This window comes from Sabethes cyaneus, chromosome 3 (assembly GCF_943734655.1).
Source record: "Sabethes cyaneus chromosome 3, idSabCyanKW18_F2, whole genome shotgun sequence".
Taxonomy (NCBI): Eukaryota; Metazoa; Arthropoda; class Insecta; order Diptera; family Culicidae; genus Sabethes; species Sabethes cyaneus.
This window is the reverse complement of record NC_071355.1, coordinates 179,872,741-179,898,493: the sequence shown is the minus strand read 5'-3', so window position 1 is coordinate 179,898,493 and position 25,753 is coordinate 179,872,741. Positions and strand designations below refer to the sequence as shown.

The 25,753-nt window shown below is 39.0% G+C and overlaps 1 protein-coding gene across 7 annotated transcripts in view; it reads left to right on the top strand.

Moving 5' to 3' along the window:
* The window catches only part of LOC128743995 (dual 3',5'-cyclic-AMP and -GMP phosphodiesterase 11), a 221,272-nt gene extending 206,101 nt beyond the window's left edge, over positions 1–15,171 (top strand). For 5 of the 7 annotated variants that reach the window (XM_053840725.1, XM_053840724.1, XM_053840721.1 and 2 more), the window contains 3 exons: positions 17–239; positions 306–389; positions 13,692–15,171. In XM_053840725.1, coding sequence (XP_053696700.1) covers positions 17–239; positions 306–389; positions 13,692–14,288 — 904 coding nt within the window. In that variant the 3' untranslated portion in view covers positions 14,289–15,171. The remainder of the gene's footprint in view (positions 1–16; positions 240–305; positions 390–13,691) is intronic. The other 2 variants (XM_053840720.1, XM_053840726.1) reach the window with 2 other exon arrangements.
* The last annotated feature ends 10,582 nt before the right edge of the window (positions 15,172–25,753 follow it).

The following is a 25,753-nucleotide window of genomic DNA, read 5'->3' as shown; positions in this document are numbered from 1 at the left end:
GCATCTTGATATTTAGGAAACGCGGCCCGTTTTTGAATCTAGTGAATCCGACCGCTCAAGGTACGTTGTGGCAAGCGGAGGAGCCCCGGTCGCTGCTTCGAGCGATGAGTATGACCGTGTGTGATCTGGCCGCCATCTCCAAACCGTGGGACATCGAGAAACGAGTGGCGGAGCTGGTGAGCTCCGAATTTTTCGAGCAAGGAGATGTGGAACGGCACGAGCTAAATATTACTCCGATTGTTAGTTTCTCTTTAAATGACCTTCGGCTTCGGTGCAAGCAAAAATTTATCTGCTACTGCTTTTAGGATATCATGGATCGGGAAAAGGAAGACCAACTACCGATGATGCAAGTGGGATTCATCGATTCGATTTGTTTACCTATTTATGAAGTAAGTACAGGCTGATGATTACGTTAATTTTTAACCCAATTTGGTCGTGACCGGCGTCGTTATTGGTCAGAAAAAAAAGTAAAGAATCAGGAAAAGTTGCATAGTTAAAATGTCATGCTTCGCTCAAGCACCAGCCATTTGACTCGTTTTGCAATTTTACTCGTGATATACCAAGCGAAAAATTGTACAACTAAGCATTCCATTGCCTTGCGGAACAAATTCGATGTAGTAAAACGCCATTTTTGCTAAGTCATCAATCAACAAACTTCATAGAAATTATTCTCGGAAACTAAATACTGTATCTAATCTAATCTAATCTCACACTAACGCAGTCAATTCTTGAAGGGATCCTGGAAAATGACGATTACCAGAAAACCACGCGACCCCGCGCCTTGCTTGTCTACTTGTTCGGAATTGGAACTGACGACAAACAGGCTTGGCATACACTTTTCGCTTCGGTTTTGATCTTTTGATTACTGCTCCTCAGCCAAACAAAATTTGAAAAGGTGATGTATGGGGCGTTTGTAGAATTTGTTATTATCTACAATATTGCTGAAGTAAGCATTACTGTGCATTTTGTATTTATGGCGCTATAAGGCTGCTACCCTCTTGGTAGCAAAAAGAGCGCTCTTTTTGCTACCAATGGCATTACTGCCCTACAGCGCCGTAAATACTAAAGATAAAGCTTCACTTTCTTCAACAATATTATAGATAATTACTAGCTCTACAAATGCCCCTTACACCACTTTTTCAAATTCTGCTTGGCCTAGGAGCATTAATCAAAAGAGCAAAACCGAAGCGAAAAGTGTATGCCAAGCCTGACGACAAACAATCTCTGGAAATCGACTCTTTAGCCGATCAAAGATCAATGTTTCCTATCCAACCTCCTCTTCCTTCTTTCAACCGCTCTACTCTTCTGCTTTTCCTCTTTACGGTTACGATTATACGAATTCCACGATAGCACGTATAAACCTAACCTCCAATTCACAGCTCGCACTTTTTCAACCTTTATTTATTAACACTTTTAGATCTAATAATATGTACTAAGCTTCCTTTCACTATCTTTTCTTTAATCAAATTATCAAAAAATGCTCAACGCCCACTTCTATTCTGTCTTCTTACTTGTTACCTTTTTTTCGATCTTCTACCATTCCTTCCGGTTTGTCATTTTGACTTTCTATCGCTTGTCAAAATTTATCTCGCCTCATCGGCCAAACGATCGTAGCATTAGCGGCCACAGTTGTCCGCAACACTACTCAATTATACAAATTGAAGTATTTCAAGGTATGGCCACGTGGAGGCGCTAGATAGGGGCTTGGGATGGCTAGAGCTACATGTTGGGCGCTTTTTCCTAGTTGCCTTCTCCATTTCATACCCAATTATTCTCGGAAACTAAATATTGTATTGGAATAAACTTTTTTCATTTTGTGGGTAGGCATTTGGGAAGGAATTTTCCAAAAAGTAACTTTTCAGATTTCTAATCAAATCTCGGGTAATTCTTCAAGTAGACTTATGTGACAATGAGAGATTCTCTTCGCGTCTGCTCTCTTCCGCTTTTCGCGGCTACATAAATGCATAGAAAAGAAAATGTTCACAACATTTAGCTGACTAGTGACTCTGCCCAAGTAACCAGTGAGCACTTAAAGAAGCAGAAATCTAGCTTTTTATTAGCCTATGGTGCACACCATATCGTGCAGCATAGTTCAATATGCCTATAAAAAGCTGCTAGAAAGCCGGTTTTGGCGAAATATCCGGCTACATTAGTGCTTGGAGCTTTACAAAAGTCATAAAACGTAACGCCTGTTGCGTAACGGTAAAACGTCAAACATAAAAAAATGCGAAAAATATATTGTACATCCTTTTTATCTTCCCTCTCTGTTATGCTTATATGGCGTACTTTGTTGACGTTTCAAGATTGCTTTTTGTTATTTTCTTTTTCGGTTAGAATTGAACCGCCAGTCAATCTGTCGATAGGAATAGGAATAGAGGAGTAGGGCAACGCCTTTACCAGTTGATCTGTAAACGGTAGTTGCGAGTCAGCTGCCAATAGCTCTACTTAAATTACCGAAATTCTTAACTCGGATGTTTGATTTGCTTATCAAGGCGGAATGGAGGGAAAGATTTTGTTTTTCACATATCTTCCATAAGTTGCGCTTTGGGAGAATTACCTACCTTTTATTTTCTTTTTATGTGATGGCATACATGTATAGAAATATTTCTTGCATATTATCCGTATGCATATGCCCTATAGATTCGTGTAGATGTTTATTCAATCGGCGGTGCAGGATTTTGCGTAAGACAAAAAGAGAGGGAAGCATTTTTTCTGTTATCACGCGTACGTTCGCAAGATTTCCTGCAAGTGTGAGCAGTGTTCAAAATCTCTTTTGACGCCGGTAACGGCAATAAAGCTTGCTTAGAGCATCTAATCAGCTTTTCATAGTGCTTCAAGTAAATATTAAGTCAGCATTGAGAATGCCATTTTAAAGCTGCTGTGCTTTGACAATGCTGAATTATGTCTGGCAGCATGTAACTTGCAAATTTAGAGCAGCTTTCAAGCTTAATTCAGTGCTTAGCGGTTACCTGGGTGGTAACCGATTCATGTAAACCTAGTGTCTGAAGTTTTCGGAGCGTCTTAGTAGAATACGAAACCTGGAATGAAATAAAAAGAGGTTCGAAAACAGACACTGAGGAAGCCTGCAAGTCGTAGGCGAAATATGTATCTGTCAAGAATAAATATGCATAGTAGAACTAAATTGGATAAGTTTTCTTTTAATTTCATTCTAAAAAGCTGGTGTGTTAAAATGGAACGGAAGTGAGGAGACACGAAGAGAATCTCTCATTGTCACATAGGTCTATTTGCAAAATTACCCGAGAAATTATTTTTTCTCTTCACAAAGCTTAAAAGTTATCCAAGTCTTGCCAAAATGTTTTTTAGTTTCTTTGAAAAAGGAACATGCAAACATAACTTTCCAGAAGTTTGTTCCACAGGGCGTTTGAATCTTTCTATCCACTTCACACGGTCGGATCGTTAAAAACGTACCAAAACGCGATAAAATAGAGTTTACAGTGGTCCTCAACCTCTTAGTCTATTCCTACTTCCACGTGGTAGCAGCCAGGGTACGAATAACCTTAGTGAGAGTTGGCAAACCAACCTCGGTGGAATCTAAGGTGGTATGCTGACACGGAATGGGATACTCGTGCGTATACTTAGTGTTAGCACGAGGAATCTCGTGTCAGATATGGCTCTCGATTGCTCGACGTTCCTCAACCTAGTGAGCGCCTGCCACTCCAGGTTAAGAGCGGCCCACGACAGCGTCTGACCAGAGCGGTCGGTTATGTTAAGCAACGTAGCGTCTTGGCAAAAGATTGGCAATTAGTAAGCTGAAAAACGATAAGGCTGCTGGGAAGAACGAACCTATCCCGACTGAACTAATAGCGGGAAGCGAGCGGCTTAACACAGCAACCCACCAGATCATTGTCAGGATCTGAGTAGAAGAACAAATGCCAGCAAAGTAGTTGGATGGCCTCATTTGCCCTATTTTTAGAAAAGGACATCAACTCGAGTATGAAAACTATGGCATTGGCATAACACAGCTCAATTCTTCCTATAAGGTGCTCTCCCGTATCCTGTTCTGAGGCATGAGACCATCAGCGGAGTTCTTCGTCGGTGAGTACCAAAAAGCGTTTCGTGAGGGTCGCTCTACGACGACGGATCAGATGTTAACCCTGCGTCGGTTACTAGACAAGACCCGGAAGTACAACTTCAGACTCATCATCTGTTTGTGTAGTTTAAGATGGTGTACGATTTAGTCAAACGAAATTATCTGTGGCAGATAATGCTAGAGTATGGATTTCCGACGAAACTAGTAAAACTGTTTCGTGAAATGTTGGATGGTTCATGTGTCAACGTCAAGATAATGTGGATGAGACCTTGGTCGCTTCCATGATGTAGGATGGATTGAAACAAAGGGATACACTCTCTAACCTGCTATTCAACATTGCCTTCCATTTACCAGCAAGACGAAGAGTTAACGAGCAAAGGAACGGGACTAACATCTCGAAATCTCACATGCTTCTTGGTTCTGCGGATGACGTCAACGTAGAGCAGTGGAACAGCCATAATACTCCCGGTGTCCCTTTACGGACATAAATCATGGATGCTGAGGAAAGGCAATCCGAGAGTACTTGAGGGTTTTGAGCGTAAAATTCTGCGAACAATATTTAATGACCAAGTAGCAAATGGAGTGTGGCGCAGACGCATGAACCTCGAGCTATAGCAAATCTTCAAATAAACTGATATATTGAAAGTCATACAATGTGGTAGGCTGTGGTGGACTGAGCACGTGGACATAATGCCCCATAAAAGAAGAAAAGGTTGTAGACCCCGGGGCAGACCCCGAGTTTGATGGATATGCGCTGTCGAGGACGATACACGTTAAGTTGATGTTCGAGGGGATTGGAGAACGGCAGCGCAGGACCGACAGTACTGGAGGAACATGAGTTGTTCGACGCAGGATCGACAATGAACCATCGCCAAGTGCCGCTCGAACAGCTTGTGTTCCGCAAATTCGGCATCGTAACTCTGTAGGAAACCTGTTGCAAAGGAGAGGAGGTTTGCAAGATCTGTGGCGGAAAGACCCAGTTTACCAGAGCAGAGTACCAATGAACTTGGAATGGGCTTTATCGTTTTGAGCAGAATGCAAGATCGCGTGAAAAATTGGAAGACGTTCAACAAGATGTGTCTTTTGGGAATGTAAAGCCGTTTCTTTAGTTACAGCATCATCGATATGTACTGTTCGCACGAAAGTAGAGTAAACCCAACGATGAGAAGGAAGTGTGCGGCTGGACGTAGGACAACTGTTCGCCACAGTCATCGTCATCGGGGATATGAATCCCTAGATCGGCAGAGAAGCAATGTATTGGCCGGTAATAGGGAACCAAAGCCTGCACATCGATACGAACGATTACGGCCAATGATGTATAAACTTAACAACTTTCCGAAGGCTTCTGAAGCACTTTTGAGTGCGGATATAGACTCTGACCATCACTTAGTAGCTGTATATATAAGAACTCTCTACCAGACACGTCAAACCCGTCTTCCTCGGGTGAACATTAGGCAAAAAGACGACCCGCGATCTACCGAGAAATTCACGTGAATGCTGGATGAGGTACGGCCTGCTTCCTAGGTGTTAAGTGTTTCAATCTTCGAAGAGGACTAGTCAGAATATACTCATCGGAAAGGCCGTTAGCGAAGTATTAGGTCCGAAGCCTTCTAGCACAAAATTTTTAATATGATTGTGAATCCCAACAAGTGGTGGAGACAACAAAAGACCTTGGAAAATTATCTGAGCGTTGCTTTAGGAGAATTTTGTCAAATATCGACGAGTAAGGAACTATGTTGGTCACGATCTTGAGAAGTATAAAGTGCCAGACGCAAAACAAAAAAGCAAAACCTTGGACTTAGACGTCTCTTCTAAGACTTGACCCTTCTTTATTGGCAGACTTCACAGCCGGCTGTAGAGTACAGGACAATTACGGGGCTAGTGTAACAATCCTATTGACTCTATCTAGCAGCACCGCCTAGCCGAGATTCGAAAATACGACGACTGACTTGTTAGATCAGCATCGTTCCTCGAAACCAACTAAGCCAGATGCAAAGTAGTGTTTGTTAAAAATTATAACAACTATTCGTAGCTAATAACTTGCGCAACTACTATGAGAAGGTACAGGGAGTAGAAAGGAAATCTCGGAAGAAGGCAGAACTACAGCCATGGCGAGGAACCAGTTGCAACGACACTTCGTTGGGTAATTTCCGGTATTTAGAAGGAGAAACTACCGGAGAAATGGAGCGAAGGTGATGTGGTTTGTCCCACCTTCAAAAGGTGATTGGCTGGATTGCTGCAATTATCGCGACATTACCCTGATCAACGTCGCCTACAAGGTGCACTCTCTCAGATCTTGTTCCGTCATCTTTTCCAGATAGCAACAGATTTCGAAGCAAAATACCAGACGGGATTGATGGGACTCATGGTACTACGAATCAAATTTTCATACTCCGACAAATCCTTTAGGGATGTCGGATCTATATCGTACACACGCATCATATTTTTATTAATTTTAAGACAGCGTGCGATACAGTCGAACGCGAAAAGCTATGGTAGATAATGCACGATAACAGTATTTCGGACAACCTGCGCAGCTGATCAAAGCTACCCTAAAGCGGGTAATATTCTGTGCGCGTATTTCGGATGCACGCTTATGTCCCTTCGAATCGGGTTACGGCAAGAGGATGGACAATCCTGTATGCTATTCAACTTCTCTATTGAATATCCCTTTGTCTGTACATTGGGGTCAATTTGACCCCAGGCCACTTTGAGAAGCTTTAGCTGTTTTATTTTTCTTTGAATTAATCTACTTGTGTGCAATTTAAAATTGATAGTTTTCGGTGAATACGATAGAAAAACTTTCCCTTTTCTTTACGTTTCGGCTTACTGATTTCCTATTCAGCCATCTTCAGAATCAGGATTCTTTTGTAACAAAGATTCTGAAGATGGCTGAAAGGAAATCAGTAAACCGAAACGTAAAGAAAAGGGAAAGTTTTTCCATCGTATTCACCGAAAAATATTAATTTTAAATTGCACACATAATTTACCGGTGACTCAAAAATTCAAATTAATTAGTCTACGTTTTCGCGACTAGGTGTGTCTACCGGAGATCTTTTATTATAGAAGTTATTTGATCACAAAATTCCGAAAACTTACGTTTTGCGACAATTGTATTGAAAAACTTACGTTGTCTGTACATTGGCGTTAGTTTGACCCAAAAATCCAAACTGCTATATCTCAGCGAAAACTTGACGGATTTCCGAATTTTTAGATATTTCAGACAGATAATTTAATGGACTACATGATACAATTATGAATGGTGACTTGGTGGGGGGACCTTTTACAAGGAGGAGTTTTAGTAAAAATAAGTTGAAAAAATCGGATTTTTCCACATTTGTGACGTTTATATCACGAAATCCTTACCACCCGGAATGATGCTTCTTCTACAAAAATATACGCGAATACAAGATTTTCAAAGTTACATGTAGCATTTTATAGGATTTGCTCGCTATGTGGCGTTAATGCGAGAATAATTCTGGCCTGAATTTTGAATAGGTCATAACTGCAAATGAGAGATTCTCTTTGCGTCTCCTCTCTTACGTCTATCACGACGCTGCAAAGACATTTGACGGCATCTTATCCGCACGATATGATTCTTGGCGTCATATGCTAGCTAATCGTTAAGAAAAATTGCATTGAAATGCTTCCCTGCACTCGTATTAGACGTAAGAGAGGAGACGCAAAGAGAATCTCTCATTTGCAGTTATGACCTATTCAAAATTCAGGCCAGAATTAACATTTTCGTCTTAAATTTATGAATTTTCTTCGTATAAATCGTTATTGCTCGCCGAAAAATTGGACAGATAGACAAGATTTGAAGTAAACATGGTCTTGTGACAGATAAAACCTATGGCTAATAGTGTGGTTCAGAATTTGATCGGTAGGTGGCATTGGTGCTCCATTTGTTTTTAAATCTTTTTCTCGCAGCTTAGAATACTGACTAGATGTAAGATTTTTTGTCAACTGCTTAATTGTTCAAATAGTCGAGACCGCTCTATTCTGAATATTTTGGTGTAAAATTCAGTCGCCAGGCGACGCTAGAGATGTATTCATTTTCTTCCGGTACTATGTTTAATTTTTGCGGATCGTTTTACCATACATCCTAACTGAATTACTTGGCTATTTAGTATTGCGAATTAATGTCGAAGACGACGACCTATGCACAGTAGTCCAAAAGTGCGGAAAGTGGAATTTTTTTCCTAGTGTCTCTTGTTTTCATTTTATCATTTATGGTCTTCAGCACTTATGTTCGTATGAATATCCCCTTTAATTTAAAACTGTCAAAAGTTAGTTATCGCTTACTATAATGAAAATAAAAAAATAACTTGTTTGTGTTAAGAAATATAGACATAGTTTCTCCAGCAAAGTTGTAAATATTGTAAAAACAAGCAACTTTGCTGAAGAAATAAAATTTTTATCTTTATCGACTGCTGAACTATAGGGTATATTCTTTAAAACTTCTTTAAAAATTGGTTTTTCATACTTAGCTTTAGTTAGTTACATTTTACAAGAATACAATGTTTTAGGCAATTATCGAAGCTCCTAAAATACACGTTTTTGCAGAAGACAACAAATCTCTTGGACCTTTACTTGCTGAGTTATCGCATATTCAAGCTTTAAATTTCCATAGCTTCACGAGTCCTTGGGGTAAAATAGGGCAAGCAAATTTATGAAATCAGCACTTCATCTTAACGCTTAAGTCGAGTACTATAAATTTGTGTGGGTTCCGCTTGTCCCCAACCACCAAAATGAGAGTACGACAAGCATACGTTTTACGTGTTTCGTGTTCGCGAAAGGCTCGATACACGTCCATTGTTTTTGTGTTCGTAGATAGACACATATTTTCTTCGGCAAAGTTGTAGAAAATATAAAGATAAACAATTTTGCCAAAGAAATAACATTTCTATCTCTATCGAGTGTAGAGCTGTAGATTTTTTTTTTGGAAATTCTTTAAAAATCAGTTTTTCATATTTAGCGTATGTTGGTTGCATTTTACAAGCGCATATGGTTCTAGGCGATTATTCAAAGACTCAAAACACATGTTTTTGCAGAAGGTTGCAAATCTCTAGGACCTTTCCTTACAAAGTTATCGTTTATTTAATCTTTTTTCCTTAATTTCAGGAGCCAAAAGCGATGACTTTATAAGGAAAGGTCCTAGAGATTTGCAATCTTCAGCAAAAACGTGTGCTTTGAGTCCTTCAATAATCGCCTAGAACCATATACTCTTGTAACCTGAATGACCAGATATGGTTAAAAGGTCTCAAATATAAACAAACAAACAAATATATGGGTCATTCCACCAGAAATTTACAATCAAAATTTTTTTTCTCTTCGGAATATTTTTTTTACGTTCTTTGCTCAAAAAAAATCGACACGTATTTTTCTATTTCGATGTTACTGTTGGAATTCGCAAGATATGATTTTTTAAAGTATTGTAATCCGAAAAAAATACCATTTTTTAAATGCTGATTGTAAACATAGTTTGTAATATCAAAAAATAACTTTCTACCAGTTGTGTTCACTATTCCACAAGCTTTCAAAATTGATATACCATGCCTCCTCTCGATTGTTTTTCAATAGTTAAATAGTGCATTTTTATAAACAATTGCAATTTTTTCAAAGTTGGAACTTTTTTTTCTCGATTTTTTTTACTTTAAAATATTTGTTAATCTTTCTCGAAGAAGCATGCAAAATTTGGAAATGGAGAAATGAAAACTCTGGAAGTTATGAGTTTTTATGTTTCAGCGCGTGTATAAATGTGAAGCGAACGGTGATGGTCAATCGATGTTCTAACCCACGGGCGGCTTCATAACGAGGCCGCCTTTGATGCTATTAAGTGTAACGTGTCGTTGAAGCACACGCGTTCGTCCGCTAGTTTGCATTAGCGTGCGCGCTTCGATATAAAAATTCATAGGTTCTAGAGTTTTCATTTCTCCATTTCCAAATTTTGCATGCTTCTTTAAGAAAGATTAACAAATATTTTAAAGTAAAAAAAATCGAGAAAAAAAAGTTCCAACTTTGAAAAAATTGCAATTGTTTATAAAAATGCACTATTGAACTATTGAAAAACAATCGAGAGGAGGTATGGTATACCAATTTTGAAAGTTTGTGGAATAGTGAACACATCTGGTAGAAAGTCATTTTTTGATATTATAAACTATGTTTACAATCAGTATTTAAAAAATAGTGATTTTTTCGGATTACAATACTTTAAAAAATCATATCTTGCGAATTCCAACAGTAACATCGAAATACAAAAATACGTGTCGATTTTTTTTAACAAAGAACGTAAAAAAACTATTCCGAAGAGAAAAAAAATTTTGACTGTAAATTTCCCGTGGAATGACCCATATACTCTTGTAAAATGCAACCAACATACGCTAAATATGAATATGGAAATTTTAAGCTTGAATATGCGATAACTCAGCAAGTAAAGGTCCAAGAGACTTGCGGTCTTCTGCAAAAACGTATATTTTGAAAGCTCCGATAATTGCTTAAAACATTGTATTCTTGTGAAATGCAACTAAGAAAAGCTTAGTATGAACAACCAATTTTTAAAGAAGATTTAAAGAATATGCCCTATAGTTCAGCAGTCGATAAAGATAGAAATTTTATTTCTTCAGCAAAGTTGCTTGTTTTTACAATATTTACAATTTTGCCGAAGAAACTATGTCTATATTCCCTAACACAAAAAAGTTTTTTTATATTGATTACAGTAAGCAATGACGAACTTTTGACAGTTTTAGATTAAGGGGGATATTCATACGAACAAAAGTGCTGGAGACCATAAATGATAAAATGAAAGCAAAAGACACTAGCAAAAAAAAGTTCCGCTTTTCGCTCTTTTGTGAACGAGACAATATGTTCATACGCAATAAATAAATCTAAACAAAAAGCACAATAGCATCGCCTAGTTATTAAAAACTGTACTAAACAAACTATCATAGGATGAATCTAATATATCTGACCATCTTGCGAAGACAAAAATCTTGCCTGTTACCAACTTGTTTAACAACGACCAATATTTCTAAAATGGTACACGTACACTATCTGGTGGATGAATTCTGAACCGTTCACCAAGGTTTTATCTACCGCCGGACTATGTCACTTCACTTCATATCTTGTTTATCTAATCAACCTTAGCGAGAACAAGAACGATTTACACGAGTAGAACCCAAAAATTTGAGACCAAAAGAAATCGATTTTTCCAGATAAACGCCATTTAGCGAGCAATTCCTGTAAAATGCCACAAGTAACTTTGAAGATCTCGTGTTCGCGTATATTTTTGTGGAAGAAAGCATCGTTCTAGGTGGTAAGGATTTCGTGATATAAACCTTGATGTCCTTGGCTAAGCGACGAAGGAACGAGAAGTGTGTAAAGATTTTGTTAATAAAAATAAAAATTCTAAATAACGGAACTATATACAGTGAAAAGTTAACTCTCAGGAAAGCTATTTGTACGGAAAAGTTAAGCGAATAACTACTCCCAAGCAATGCTCTAAAAAATTAATTTTTCCTTAACTTTACTGAGATTATGAATTCGTTGGTTGTCCAAGGGTTCGTTCACACACGATGCTTATGCTTATTTTCCATTTTTTCGGTTTATTGTCGGATTTCTACAGTTTCATACAAAGTTGCATTAAAGCTGGGATTAAATTAAACTCTTGTACCAGATAGTTGCAACTATAGGTTGATTGTTAATAACATGCTGAGAAAGCAAAAACTCAGATCGAAATTAAATGCAAAAGAAGGAACAGCAGGGAAAACGTTATCAAAACGTAGACTACCGTGGACCCCCACTAATTTGAACGATTCCTCATGCAAACTAGCGGGGTCACTTTTTAATTTGAACAACAGGCAACCCTAAATATGCTGAAATTTGTATGAACTATGCTCTTTGTGATCGTTTCAGTGGTTTGATTTAGTTGGCAATTGACAGACGAATTTCCGATCTCTTTTCATCGTCTGGGAATGACGACTAGTTTTGAGACAAAATATGGATAATATTAGCTTTCCATGATAGAAAAAGATACAAGCGATGAAAATATCAGTTTTTCATAAACCTCCGGATAATCTCCGGAATATTCTAGACTAGATTCCGCCGTCGACTGCAATTGGTTTTGTATAAAAATGCCTCATTTTGTAGAAGTTATGGCCGTCGGAGAATGTTTTGCGACAGCCAGGAAGTCCGAATCAGAGAAAAGACGAAAGACAGCACCCGCAGCTCGACAAAAAAGTAGCCAGTGGTTTCAAGGAGAAACCCAATCTGTTCCTGAGGGATGTCGTAAATAAGTTGAGTTTGTCGTCTACAATCGTGTATCGAGCTAAAATGAATCAGACTGTCGTCTAGTACGAGAGTAGTGAATCCTGATCGCTACGATTGACAAAACGCCAGCCAAACCACGATTTCGGAAATTATACACTACGATAGTGACGAAGTTCTATTGCATTGTAGAGGACAGCGAAACCAACGCCGAGGCAAACATCAAACAGCTTTTCAGGCAGGAATTTTATGTGGCAACTAGAACGAAAAAGGTGGCAAACATTGAAGTTGAAATTTGAGAGTTGGGCAAACTGCCTTTACCTGTGGCTTGAAAAGCGTAATTTTCGTTGCAATCGAGACCATCAACCAGGAAACTGACGTGACCGCGTGTCTGGAAAAATGGCTGCTGTCCTGCAATAAAACAATCCGTGCTGTTTTGGCCGTATTTGTGATTCTGCCAATACGAAACAAAGCTGTGGAGTGGTTTGCCGCCAGCAGTAAGCTGATGGTTTTCAGTTATACAAAGCCCACCGAACAGGCCAGAGCTCCGCTCAATCGAGCGATATTGGGCCAGCGTGAAGCGGAAAGAAGATTCGGAACTGTTGGAAGCGAAAAATAGTCAAACTACATTAGGAGTTTTACGAAAGGCTCGGCTCAGCAATTCGGATTCGCTAAATGTATTGTATTCTGACTTTAACAGTAATTCAACTCATTCAATTAAAAACTAAAAATAATTTAAACAATTTATCTGCATTGTTATTTGACCAAATTTTAATCATTTCACCCCTTACTGCTCTGTTGTTTTTTAGCATTATTACTGCCCTTTCAGACAGTGACAGATGGCAACCTGTTGAGAGACAGCAACTTGAATCGCACTTTTCGATGAACTCTGAAAATTGCAAATGGAAGTGGCTGATGTTGAATCCCACTGTGATCATTGTGCCGAACATTCTCTTTTATCGCCAAAGTACATGCAACAGTTAGTTTAGTTCCAGCAAACATTTCGACGATTTTTGCTATCCTTTAGCGCTGAAGTTCCCGTTAGTCTTGTGCAGAGTAACCGTATCTCTGATTCTAAAACAAATTAATGATTCATACGTTCGTAAAATAATGTGCTCTTAACTGTCCTTACTGAAGTAATACCACGTGTTCCGCTTTTTTCTTGAGAACTACCTGACGATGGAACAAAATAACCGAAAAAACCTTCCATGCGAATTTTCTATTACCTTATTAGAAAAGTAAGAATGACACTGTACTATCGAAATGGAAAAATGTCTTTAATTGCCCTTTTTACGGAATTATATCCAGATACGCAATGTTTTATACGTTCGTTTTTAAATTTATGATAATTCACTTTTGCTTTTTGCAATTACAGGCATTTGCTTGTCTTTCGGACAAACTGGAACCCCTAGTGGAAGGCGTGAGGGAGAACAAAAATCATTGGATCGAGCTCGCGCAAAGCTCAAAGGCGAAATTTGCCAATAACAATAACGACGACACGGTCAGCCGGAACAACAACAACAACAACAACAACAACAACAATAACAATAATAATAACAGCAGCAGCAAAAGCCGCAGCAACAGTATCAAGAGTGACGGTTTACCGAGTGTGATGGCTAGAAAGGCCAGCCTCCACGAGCAGTCCAGTGAAAGCAAACGACCTACATTAGGATCACCCACAAGTAATACCCAATGCACCGTTGTTAGTAATGCACCAGGCACTGATAACGATAACCATAGTATAGGTAGTCACGAGATTAACTGCACCAGCAGCATTGCGGAGAAGATAGTCGGCCGGCTGGGGCTGGATTTGACCACGACGTCACCCTACTCGGAGGTTCCGTCCTACCTGGTGACCAAGAAGGAGAACGGCTGGGTACAGCATGGAAACGAATCAAAGATACGGCTTCTCCGGTTGTCATCCCTGGAGGGCAAGACGAACGCCAGCGAACAGCCAGTAATGGATCAATGAATCCTAGAACGAAATTATAGTTACAAATTAAACTAACTTCTCATCTAGACCACACCGAAACACATGCATCCCAGACATGCAGGACAACATTCTGTATAGGGTAATCCAACAAACGAATTTATTCTTGTATTCTTTTTTCTTCGAGCAGCAGTACTGATTAGTAATGTGTATGTACACTTTGCCTTTGCCAGCTTAGAGTCAGCTTCAGTGAAAGTTTTGATAGTTTTTTGTTCGATTTTTGGCGATTATGCTCTCTCTGCTAGCTCTTTTCGTATTTTCCACACACAAACCAGTCATCTTTTAGAAGAGAAACAACAAAAAAAACGTTACGATTTATGAAAACAAGAAAGGTACATCTAGGCATGTAAATTGTTGAACATCCATCCAAAATTGGTAATTTTCTGTAATAATGTGGCGCACCAAAATGAGTATATAAGTGTGTAATAGTCTCCACAATTCTTACACAATTTTCGCGTAGAACATATCCCTTCCTTCAGTGGGGTGTGTTGTAGTGGCATCATATAATCAATATCAAAAACGGAGCACTAGTCAGCAGATTAATTCTAGTAGTCGGTAAGTTTTAGTAGATTGTAAGAACAGTATACCAGATTAGCTAGCTAGCGAATGTGAACGAACGCGTGAACGGGGAACGAGTTTTGTTGTCGTACGCTTCAGTACGACCGAAGGTAGAGTATGAAATGTATGTATAGACGATATCGAGGCAAGAGAAGGCAAATTATTCGAACCTTAACCGGTTCGAGATGATGTTGCTGAACGTTACTTCAGTTAGTCGGAAGTTCCGTAAACTTTTTCTCCTATAGAATGGTAAGTGTATTACCGGAAGTAAAATTTCGAGAGAATTCTGAATAAAACATCTCCTATATTCGATAGAAGTACGTGTTTGGTCTTGGAAAGAATTATGCACTGTAAAGCAGGCAATTTTCATTTATGATTTATTTTTTACCATATGTATCATTTAACTTCATGTGCAATAGGCTATTCATAAGGAAATTAAGCGCTTTAACGAGAATCCGTAAAAACTGTTAATAGTATTAACTTAATACTATTCAAATTCAAAGTATACAGCGAGTGCATGAAATGGAACCAATGGAGTCGCATGGTTATCAACCAGAACTGAGCACAAACCGAAGCTATAACTGCTGCGAAATTCATTATTTCAATTTTCCGTCTGGCAAAAAATCATAGATAATGTGAAAAGACGGCCTTAATGATGTAAATTATATTTTCATAAAATATTCCAGCTTGACACAGTGCGCCCCACCGAAATAAGTACCGCGATTAAAGCTCTGGCTTGACAATTATTTCTGTTGTGCTTTTACTCGAATTGTGCGAATACTTTCCAGTAGATTTGTGTCATTGAGGATACCGCCAAGCATGTCGCCCGTACACCATTGCAGCCCATGTGCCCGCTAAAGCAAAACTATTGGCCCTATCAGAGCGCATGCTCCCAGCAGCAGGTTATAATAACTTGTTGATTGTGGCGTCATGGAAGCCGCTGGCTGGCTGGCTGGCTGACTGGTCTCTCACTGCGAACTCCCACACATTCGTCACAAAACAACGCGGATGATGCATCTCGAGCCGTGGTGGACAGAGGAGCTTTTCGGTTTGCTCGCAACCAGCAACTAGAGAAGCGAGTACCTAATGCAGTTTTTCCCCTGAAGAGTGTTTCTCTCGTGATTCAGACAAGGACAGGCTTTATGGAGAAATTAGTTTCCCACTGAGAGCTTTGCTATCAATTTGTAGGCATAAGTTATCTGACAAATTAATCGCAACTTCATCAAGAAGTAAAATATCGCTGACTTATGTGCTGGTGAATTGAAACAGGGAAAACGCAAAATGTTGTTTTGATTATTTTTACTGTGAGTTCCTTCAATCGGAATATTCTGACATAAATGGGAACTCAATGGGAACTTCCAACCAAAAATATAAATTTTATAGGTTTATACGTTTCATCAACTTTTTGAGGGTAAATATTATGTCATCAGAGGAGTGTATAAAAAAGCAACTTTTAATCAATGTCTCCAGTTCGTCTAGCATTGGGGGATTTTACAAAAGCAACGTACAGTGCAGACGCTATTTTGGCCGAATTTCTAAAAGTGGAAAGCAAGTGGATAGACAAACCGATCCACCGTTCTCAACAATCTGGGTGGATGAACAAATACTAAAGAACCAGCCTGAAATCCCTATTTTCCCTGAAAATGGCCATTAATTTGACTGCACTTAGTAACCATCGGGACAGTGCTTTGACCAATTTCAAATACAAAGTGCCGTTAGTGGAATTCTTTACCGGCAAGTAGGGTACGGGAGGGTATTTTCAGCAGATTTCTAAATTCAGCCTATTTGCATTTTCCTTCCCCAATAAATATACTTTGCCGACAAACAATTTTAATGTGTTATAACTATTTTCTCAAGACTGGAAGTAATCTACTATTTTTATTCAAAGAACGTCAAAACCACCTGTTCTTTCACTAGAACTAGGCCATAGGCCGAAAAAATAGATGCCATCGCCTAATGGGTAATATAATGTGGCATGCGATTCAGTTAAACGAAATGAGCTGTGGCAGATTATGCTTGCACATGGTTTTCCTACAAAACTGATTAGATTGAGACGTGCTGCGAGGTTAGGGCTTATCATAAATTCTTTCAAAACAACGTATATGGTGGCTGGTAGAGAGTGTGGTAGCCCTTCGGATGTTGAAACTGCGGTGGTGATAGATGGTGATACTTTTGAAGTGGTCGACGAATTTTTTTACCTTGGTATGTTAGTGACATGCGACAACGATGTGAGTCGTGAAATAAAAAGGCGGATAGCTGCTGCCAACAGGGCCTTCTACGGATTACTTAACCAACTGAGGTCCCGTAGCCTGAAATTTCGTGCAAAACACGTGCTCTATAATACGCTAATTCTCCTGGTGATACTCCACGGACACGCAACGTAGACGTTGACAGACAGTGACGAACGAGCTCTTGGTGTTTTAGAGCGTTAGATCTAGCGTTCGATTCTTGGTGATATATTAGAAGGAGTGTGCCGCAGGTGCATGAACCATGACATATACCAGGTATACAAAAATGCGGATTTTGTGAGGCGAATAGAACACGGTACACTGGACTGGCAACGTAGCAAGGATGTCGGATGAGATACCAGCTAAACCAATATTCAGCAGAGAACCCGACATAGGTCGACGACTTCGAGGCAGACCCCGTAGCCGTTGGACGAGTTCTGGCGATGTTGACGAAGATGCGAGAGCAGCGGGTGTTAGAGGCGATTGGAGAGCGGCAGCCCAAGACCGTGAAACTTGGAGGCGTCTCCTAAATTCGGTACGGATTCGGTAATTGGATCATCGTCGAAAAAGTAAAGTAAGTAAGTATTATAATGTAATAATAAAAGCAGCTCATGTTGCCAGTATACTTGAAGAAGGAACCACCAAAATTGTTTACAGAAGAGAACTAAAAAGAGCTTGTCGAATATCTGCATTTGTTGGCTGTGCTGTATAGAGTGGGATGCACAATTAGCCGGTTTTTTAACGGTACACGCAAAGTAATGGGTCTAAATTGTTTTTTCCGGAGTCTTTTTTGAAAAAAAAACTACATAAAACCATCCATAAACGGTGTCACGATATAAATTGATCAACTAACTGGACACATTTCCTTTAATCGGACATTTACAAAACCTCAACATCTCTCATTTCGTAGGTTTGTACGTGAAGAATGCTGTCTCTATTTTAATTTTGACATTTGCTCTGCCCATAAATGCATAACAGTACCATCTGACTTTTTACCACTTTTGAGATAAACCTGGGAATCATCTTTAAATTAACTGTTCTTTCAATATTTCAAACAAAAAAGTTATGTTTGTTCCCAAGATATTGGAAAAAAATATCAAACTATGTCAGTCCCATATTACAAATAAACGCATAACAGTCACAGTAGTAAAAATATATCAATAAGCATCTGTTTTTTGGAAATGCCTGGACCGATTCGATTGCAGCAAATACCAAACGGAATATTTTATGGCCTAGAAAAACACTTTTGAGGAGAATTTGGATCGGATGTACGATTCCGAAGTTACAATGGGACTTGCACATAGAAGCACCTTCAATCACAACAAACCACGAATTTGTAAATCTAGACTATTGGTAGTCGTATAAAGTGTTCAAGACGTTATTGGCCACATCTAAACATGTCCGTGAATGTTGCAGATACCTCTACTGGGATCAGTTTCTGAATTTAACTAAAATACAACATGTGACATATCTAAGTCGGTACTCGAAATTGCAAAACTAGTTTGAAATAGTTCATTTGTTGTCACATATAGTATCCAGGATAACATTGGTCATACACATTCTGGGAGTGTTCTGGACACACAGGAAAGCGACTAGCTTCTGAGTGAAACAAACCCCATCATGCGATCTCACTATAAACTCAATATAACAAATTGTAATAAAAAGGAAAAACGCCAGGAAGAGATTTGAGTCAAAAAAAAAACATTTTGAATTTTGAAAACAACAACGTGGTCTTGAAAATACTGCCGAGTCACCGACAACGCAAGGATCAAGGCATGCTGTGACTGTTATGCATTTATTCTTGCTTATTCAAGCACAAATAAACGCATATCAGTAACTTCGGCAGTTTTTCTAAGTTTTGGAACAAATTTTAGGTCACTTCTGAACAAATTGCTTGTAAAAGTATTCTGTTATGTACATTCAGGTGATTTTATGACGATTTGGACGATTTGTTTCCAAAAGCGATTCAATATTAAACAAAAATTTGTGGTGACTTCAACAGCGTTTTTCGTAGTTGCACGTTTTTACCTTTGTTATACTATAACAAAGGTTTAAAAATTGGTCGAAAAACACGAAATTGATCCGAGGCCCGGAGGGCCAAGTCACATATACCAATCGATAGGGTTCGACGATTTGAGCAATGTCTGTGTGTGTGTGTATGTATGTAATGATTTTTTCTATCGCCTGTTTCTCAGAGATGGCTGAACCGAATGGTTCGCTATTACTTTTGTTTGAAAGGTGTTATTGTCTAGTAGATCACTATTGAGTTGTTTCGTGACACGACGTTTCGTTTAAGAGTTATAAGCAAAAATGTGAAAAATACGTGACACGGGTTTCTTCAAAACTACATGACCGATTTCAATGATCTTAGTATCAAATGAAAGCCCTTATTAAAGCTACATTGTTCAGGATTTTTTAATTGAAAACAAACAAGTAGTTTAAAAGTTATGCTTAAAAAACCTGTTTTGACAAGGTAATAATTATCGCCCGTTTCTTAGAGATGGCCAAACCAATTTATGCGCTATTAGTCTCATTTGAAAGATAATATATCCTAATAGATCACTATTGAATGGTTTTTTGATTGGCCTTTTAATTTGAAAGTTATGAGCAACCGTATACACCACACCAAAATTTACAATAATTTATAATGATTTTAACCAAGATAATTTACCTAATTTCAATTATTTTAATATCAAACGAGAGGTTTTGAGACTACGAATATATATGCAAAATTTCATAAGAATTGGTTTTACCGATTAAAATATATTAACCGTCGAACACTCGCGCCAACTTTTGTAACACAGTTACTCGCGCGCACAATAGCCCCAAACCAAAGAAAACGTGTGCACTAGAGTTTTGACTGGAAAAACTTGGTTTAGGTTGATCGAACCTTTGGAAGAGTTTCTTGAAATTGGAAGCTCTATCGTCTGGTGGAATTTAAATTTTTATTAAACCCCCTAAAAGTGAAATAAAAAAAATATTTTTCTTCAGTGTCAATATAACACATTGATGTGTCCTGCAAAGTTATAGAGCATATTATTACAGGAAATTTTGCTAAAGACAGTAACCTTCTATCTCTGCAGCGAAGATAGAAAAATCTCATTTATTGTATATGAATTTGTAAAATCAGTTTTTCTATCACTGCTCTTTTTGTAATTGTTGCATGACTTTTTCATGTACTACAAAATTGTACAAAAAGTAAAAATACACAACTTTTCTGAAAATAGTATACCTGTATGTTTGCTTGTTTAGGAACTGTAGAGCTTTGATTATAAAGAATACCCTAATTTTGACTCCGAATTACTCGACTATCAGCAGACGGATACATTTTAAACATTTTACATTTGCTGATAGTTTTGCTGCATAAATTTTCCCAACAATTTAAATTATTAATGCATTGAATAATTATGATATTTTGCTCACAATAAGTTTGTTGAAGAATATACGTTAGTTAAACAACGATTTGTAACTTTATAACAATATGGCGTTGAAAAACCTACACGTGCTGTATAAAATACAACAGCGTGAGTTAATAGAAATTGATGAAAATTATTCAAGAAAACTCTATTGATGTGATTCAAATAGAATGGCATTACAGGAAACTATGCATAGTTTAAAAACCTATAAACTAGACCTTTACTAGACAATGTATATGCTAAAGGATAAGATTTCCTCTTACAACTTACTTTTATTTGCACTTACTCAGATTAATAACAACTTACTTATCCTTACTCAGCAATTTCATGATCCTTTTTTCATCAAAATTTAAAAGTGTTCCTATTTTGTTCAAATTTTGTAAACTTATTCAATTTTCAAAAATATTATGTAAACCAACGCACTACGCAACTACAACCAATAAATGAATTATTTTCCAAAGACGTGTCGATTTCTATCTCAAATAGCAAGTAAGACCGTATAACAAAGGTTCCTTTCATCACTAGGTGGATTAAATCGGGTTTTTCAGATGTGATGGACTTCCATTTATGGGCAGTGCTCTTCAGTCATCAAAATGGCTTCCAAGCAAGAAAAACAGTGCACCAAAATGTTGTTCATGCATCATGAAAATCCAAACTACTGGTCGAGTTAATGAAATCCTTATAAATGACCAAATTTATTGTCACTAACAATATAATAAATGTGTTCGAGCATTGTTTGTTAGCAGCTAGGAAGCCTGAACGTGGAGAAAATCCAAAACCGGAAACCACAGCGATGACAAAATCAGTGGTAGGCGCTTTCAAGCCGAGCCCTTACCTCTTCGCCCGAAAGTTCGCAAACAAATTGGGAGTGGTGTCTACAACCTTGTATCGAACTAAAAAAAATAGGTGGTCTGTCGTCTTATAAGATGGCAGTTACTCCGAATCGCGATGATAAGCAAAACAATACGTTAAAAACACGATCGTTGAAGCTGTACACTAAAGCTTGCTTTATTTAGAATTGGAACAAACTTTTGCACATATTGTGGTGCTCTTGGTGGACGGATTTGGAAGTTCTTGACGCCCACGTGTTGGAAATTTTGTTAGCTTCACTTACGTATTTTTGACATTCCGCAAAACGACTGTAATGACTGTAAGGGAAAAAATTGTGCACAGTTTTTTGGAAAATCCATTCTAGGTCTGCAGCTAAACAGCTGAAATTACCCAGAAATACCGTATGGCGCGTTATCAAACGGTATAAGGAAACATCGACGACGATTCGGAAACCTCAAGCTAATCATCAAAGTGGAACTGTCGACCGGAAATTGCGTGATAATATTTTGAAGACCACCAAGAGGAATCCCAATCTGTCGGACCGTGATTTGGCTGGAAAATTCGGTGCTGCCCATAGTATCTTGAGAAGAATTCGACTCCGGGAAGGAATCAAGTCGTATCGAGCTAGCAAACAGCCAAACCAAACCAAGAAACAGAATAGTGTGGCCAAAATCCGTGCTCGAAAGCTATACGACCGGGTGCTAACCAAGTTCGACGGATGTCTTCTGATGGACGATGAAACCTGCGTCAAGGCTGACTTCGGACAAATGCCAGGTCAAAAATTTTACTTGGCAACGGCTCGGGGGGATGTTCCAAGCAAATTCAATCTTGTTTTATCGACAAATTTGCACGAAAACTTATGATTTGGCAGGACATTTGCAGCTGTGCCAGAAAAACGAAATTTTTCGTTATAAATAAGACAATGACGTCGGAACTGTACCAAAACGAGTGTCTCTAGAATCGACTTAATTTCATTCGTTCTCACCACCATCCCGTGATGTGTTGGCCAGATTTGGCAAGCAAGTCATTACAGCAAAGTCGTTCAAGAATGGTATGCAGAGAAAGGGGTCCAGTTTGTTCCGAAAGACCTTAACCCACTCAATTACTTCCAGTTCCGCCCTATTGAGAAATACTGGGCAATCATGAAGAGGAGACTCAAGGCAAAGGGAAAAGTTGTCAAAGACATCAATCAGATGAAGACCTGATGGAATAAGATAGCCAAAACGATGGACGAAGAAAGTGTGCGCCGCCTAATGAGCCATACTACAGGAAAAGTTCGAGAATTCCTCCGAAACCGTGACGAATAATTATATCCGTATTTTTTCCTAAAAGTATGAAGAAAATTCTACATTTGTGTAAGAAAAGATTTGGAATTCGATAATAAATAACTGAAATACACGCAATTGTTTGTGTTCTAAATTCTAATACTATCTGAAGCAAGTTTTAAGATACTGACGGAGTTCAATCGCGTGATGACGAACGACGAAATCTTCGTCGAGACAAACTTAAAACAGCTACCTGAGTAGGAATTTTGTACGACTATTGAAAGGGTCAAGGTGGCAGACATTTTCAAGAATATGAACCTATCAAAGTTTGCTGAGAAATACCGGATTTGATAGGCTATGTATGTGCTGTGAATCGGAAAGTGATATTTCCAGTGCAACCAGAACCGCGTTAACCAGAAAATTTACGTAAATAGGTGTTCGTAAACACGTTTGCTGCTTTTCCTAAAGTAACAAGATTCCGATCTGTTTTGGCCGGGTTTGACTTTATGCCAGCCAGAACAAAGGCCACGGAGTGGTATGTCGCCAACAGCATGCAGGTGATGCCCATGGACAAGAACATTCCCAACACGCCAGAGTACCAATTGGACCATCCTCAAGTGAAAGCTAAAGAAGATCTGAAAAATTGATGAAAGCGAGAAGCAAACTCACGACGAAAAAGAAGTTGGTGAACAGTCGAGCATCCAAAACTACCCCGAGATCACTGACCACTGCGCAGCGTGGCAGAAGTATTCCATCAATGTGATAGCTGTGCAAAGACTGCTTTTGCGATGAAACCTGATTGCCGAGCATTTAGAGATGCTTAGCGTCATGTAGTTTTGGGAGTAGAAGCAAATCTGCGAATAAAACAATGAAATCTATTGCAGAGTTGTAAGTTTCAATAAGCTGACAGATCTTAGCATCATCTGCGTGTAATTATCGTATGACAGAAGGTAGTTGTTTGGTGACATAAATAGTAAGAATCCCAATACACTGCCTTGTGGGACACCAAGACCGTTACTGAACCTCAATCTGATTGGCTGCACCCAGCTTTACAGCAATTTTCCGATTATATAAGTAGGATTCAAGCCATGCTACAATTGCAACAGAACTTCTTCTTCTCTTTCTACCATTCGAGAGCCGGATTAGCTTTTGCTGTATCAAGAATTCCTTGCCACTGTACTCGATCCAGGGTCACTCGTCGCCAATGCGTTGAATGTCTCGACATATGCAAGTCGTCTTCAAACTGGTCGAGCCCGTCCCCTCTATTCCTGATGCCGGTGGGGTTCTTCAAAAGAACAGATTTCACTACACAGTCATCCGGCATCCTTACGACGAGGCCTGCCCACCATAATCTCCAAATTTTCGTCAGATGTACGATGGAAATCTCTCCAAGTAGTGCCTGCAACTCGTGGCTCATACGCCTACGCCACTCTCTGCTATCCGTTTGTACTCCGCCAAAAATAGTCCGCAACACCCTTCGTTTAAATACGGCAGTGCACGTATGTTTTCCGTAAGCAAAGTTACTGTCTCAAGTCCATAGAGGACTACCGGTCTGATTAGTGTTTTGTATATCGTCAGCTTTGTGCGGCGGCGTATGCTCCTTGATAGAAGCGTCTTGTGAAGGGGAAATCTCTAGTTCATTTTCGTCAATAGTCACTACCCGTGGGAAGCGAATGTTGATATCTCTTGAGTCTTTTCCTAGTATAAATTTGATTTTCGACGCATTGATCCATAATCTAATCCTCCGTTTTTAGTCTGGCGTAGATTGCCTCTGCCGTCTCAGGGTTTCGAGTAAGGATGTCGAGGTCGTCTGCGAAGGCTAGGAGTTGGCTATTCTTGCTGAAGATCATTCAGATCGATCGAAGATCTTCTTGACGCACGGATAATGACAGTAATTCCGGCGAATCAACCTCACTGTTTAGCAATTTTGCCACAAATATAGTCTGTTATATTGTCAAGCAAATAACAGCGATCGGGATACGGTGGTAATTTTTTTTAGGTCACTTTCGGGCAGATAAGGCAGAGCCAGTCGTATAAACCTTTTCTGTACTCATTCCATCCCAAGACTCCAGTATAACTGGTGTTGAGTCCAGATTAGACACACATTGTCGAGAAGCGGACGAACTACTGTATAGTAGAGTGCTTTGAGACAATACGGGTTATCAAAATCACGTCCTAGTTTGGCCTTAAAAACTCGCTGCCGGGTTGCTTTGGAAATCATCCTTGAACGATGACTATCAAATGACAGTTCACAGGTCAAGAGTGATGCCAAGATCGTTTATATAAACAACCCTTTTTTGTTGTATGAATATTATCATCTACCAGATTGATATCACTAGCAAACACCAAATCAAGCAAACGACTAAGATGGTTGCGCTGTATATTGACCTGATATAGGTTCAAATAGTCCACACCGTCGATCAGTGCTGCATTACCGACTGATAGTTGCGCAGAATTCTGATTCTGTATCACACCCTTTTGTATAATTCAGTGTTGAGGGATTTTTTTCGGAACTGTAATTGATTGTTATGGGCCATTTTATGTACAACCGGGCCCTAACTGCAATGCTGTCTACTGGAGTTAGTGACAGACAAATACGAAATGTTTTCTTAAGTCTTTGCGCAGATTAATTTAGAAAAGAGGATATTCGCATAGAACAGAAGTGGAAGTAGAAATCCAAACACGTACATGCTACTTTCTACAGATACTAGCGAACCTGGCGTTAGCGAGTCACTTTTTTCCACGAAAACACACGAACGCATACGAGTACACAGGAAAGCATGTGAAAGCTGCTATGCCATTGGCAGCGAACGTTCTGCTTATATTGCTGTTATTTGCTTCTATGCGAAAACCTTCTCAAAGAAAAATAAAAAAAAGACTCTGTTACCAGTTGTGATCGCCGAATCGTTCGGACTTCCACTTCTGTTCTGTGATATTCGTTTATATTTTCGGGTAATGTTTCATAGGAGCTCGATATCAGTTAAATCTTTATTCACTTTACTGCGCAATAAAGAACACCGAAAAAAATTGGGAATGAAGGCATCTATTGGCAGTTATATTCATCAACCACTCCCCATTTCGGAAGGTTGTGGGAAGGAGTAGCTGAGTCGGCTAAAAACCATTTGTTGCATGTTTTCGAGAATTATGCA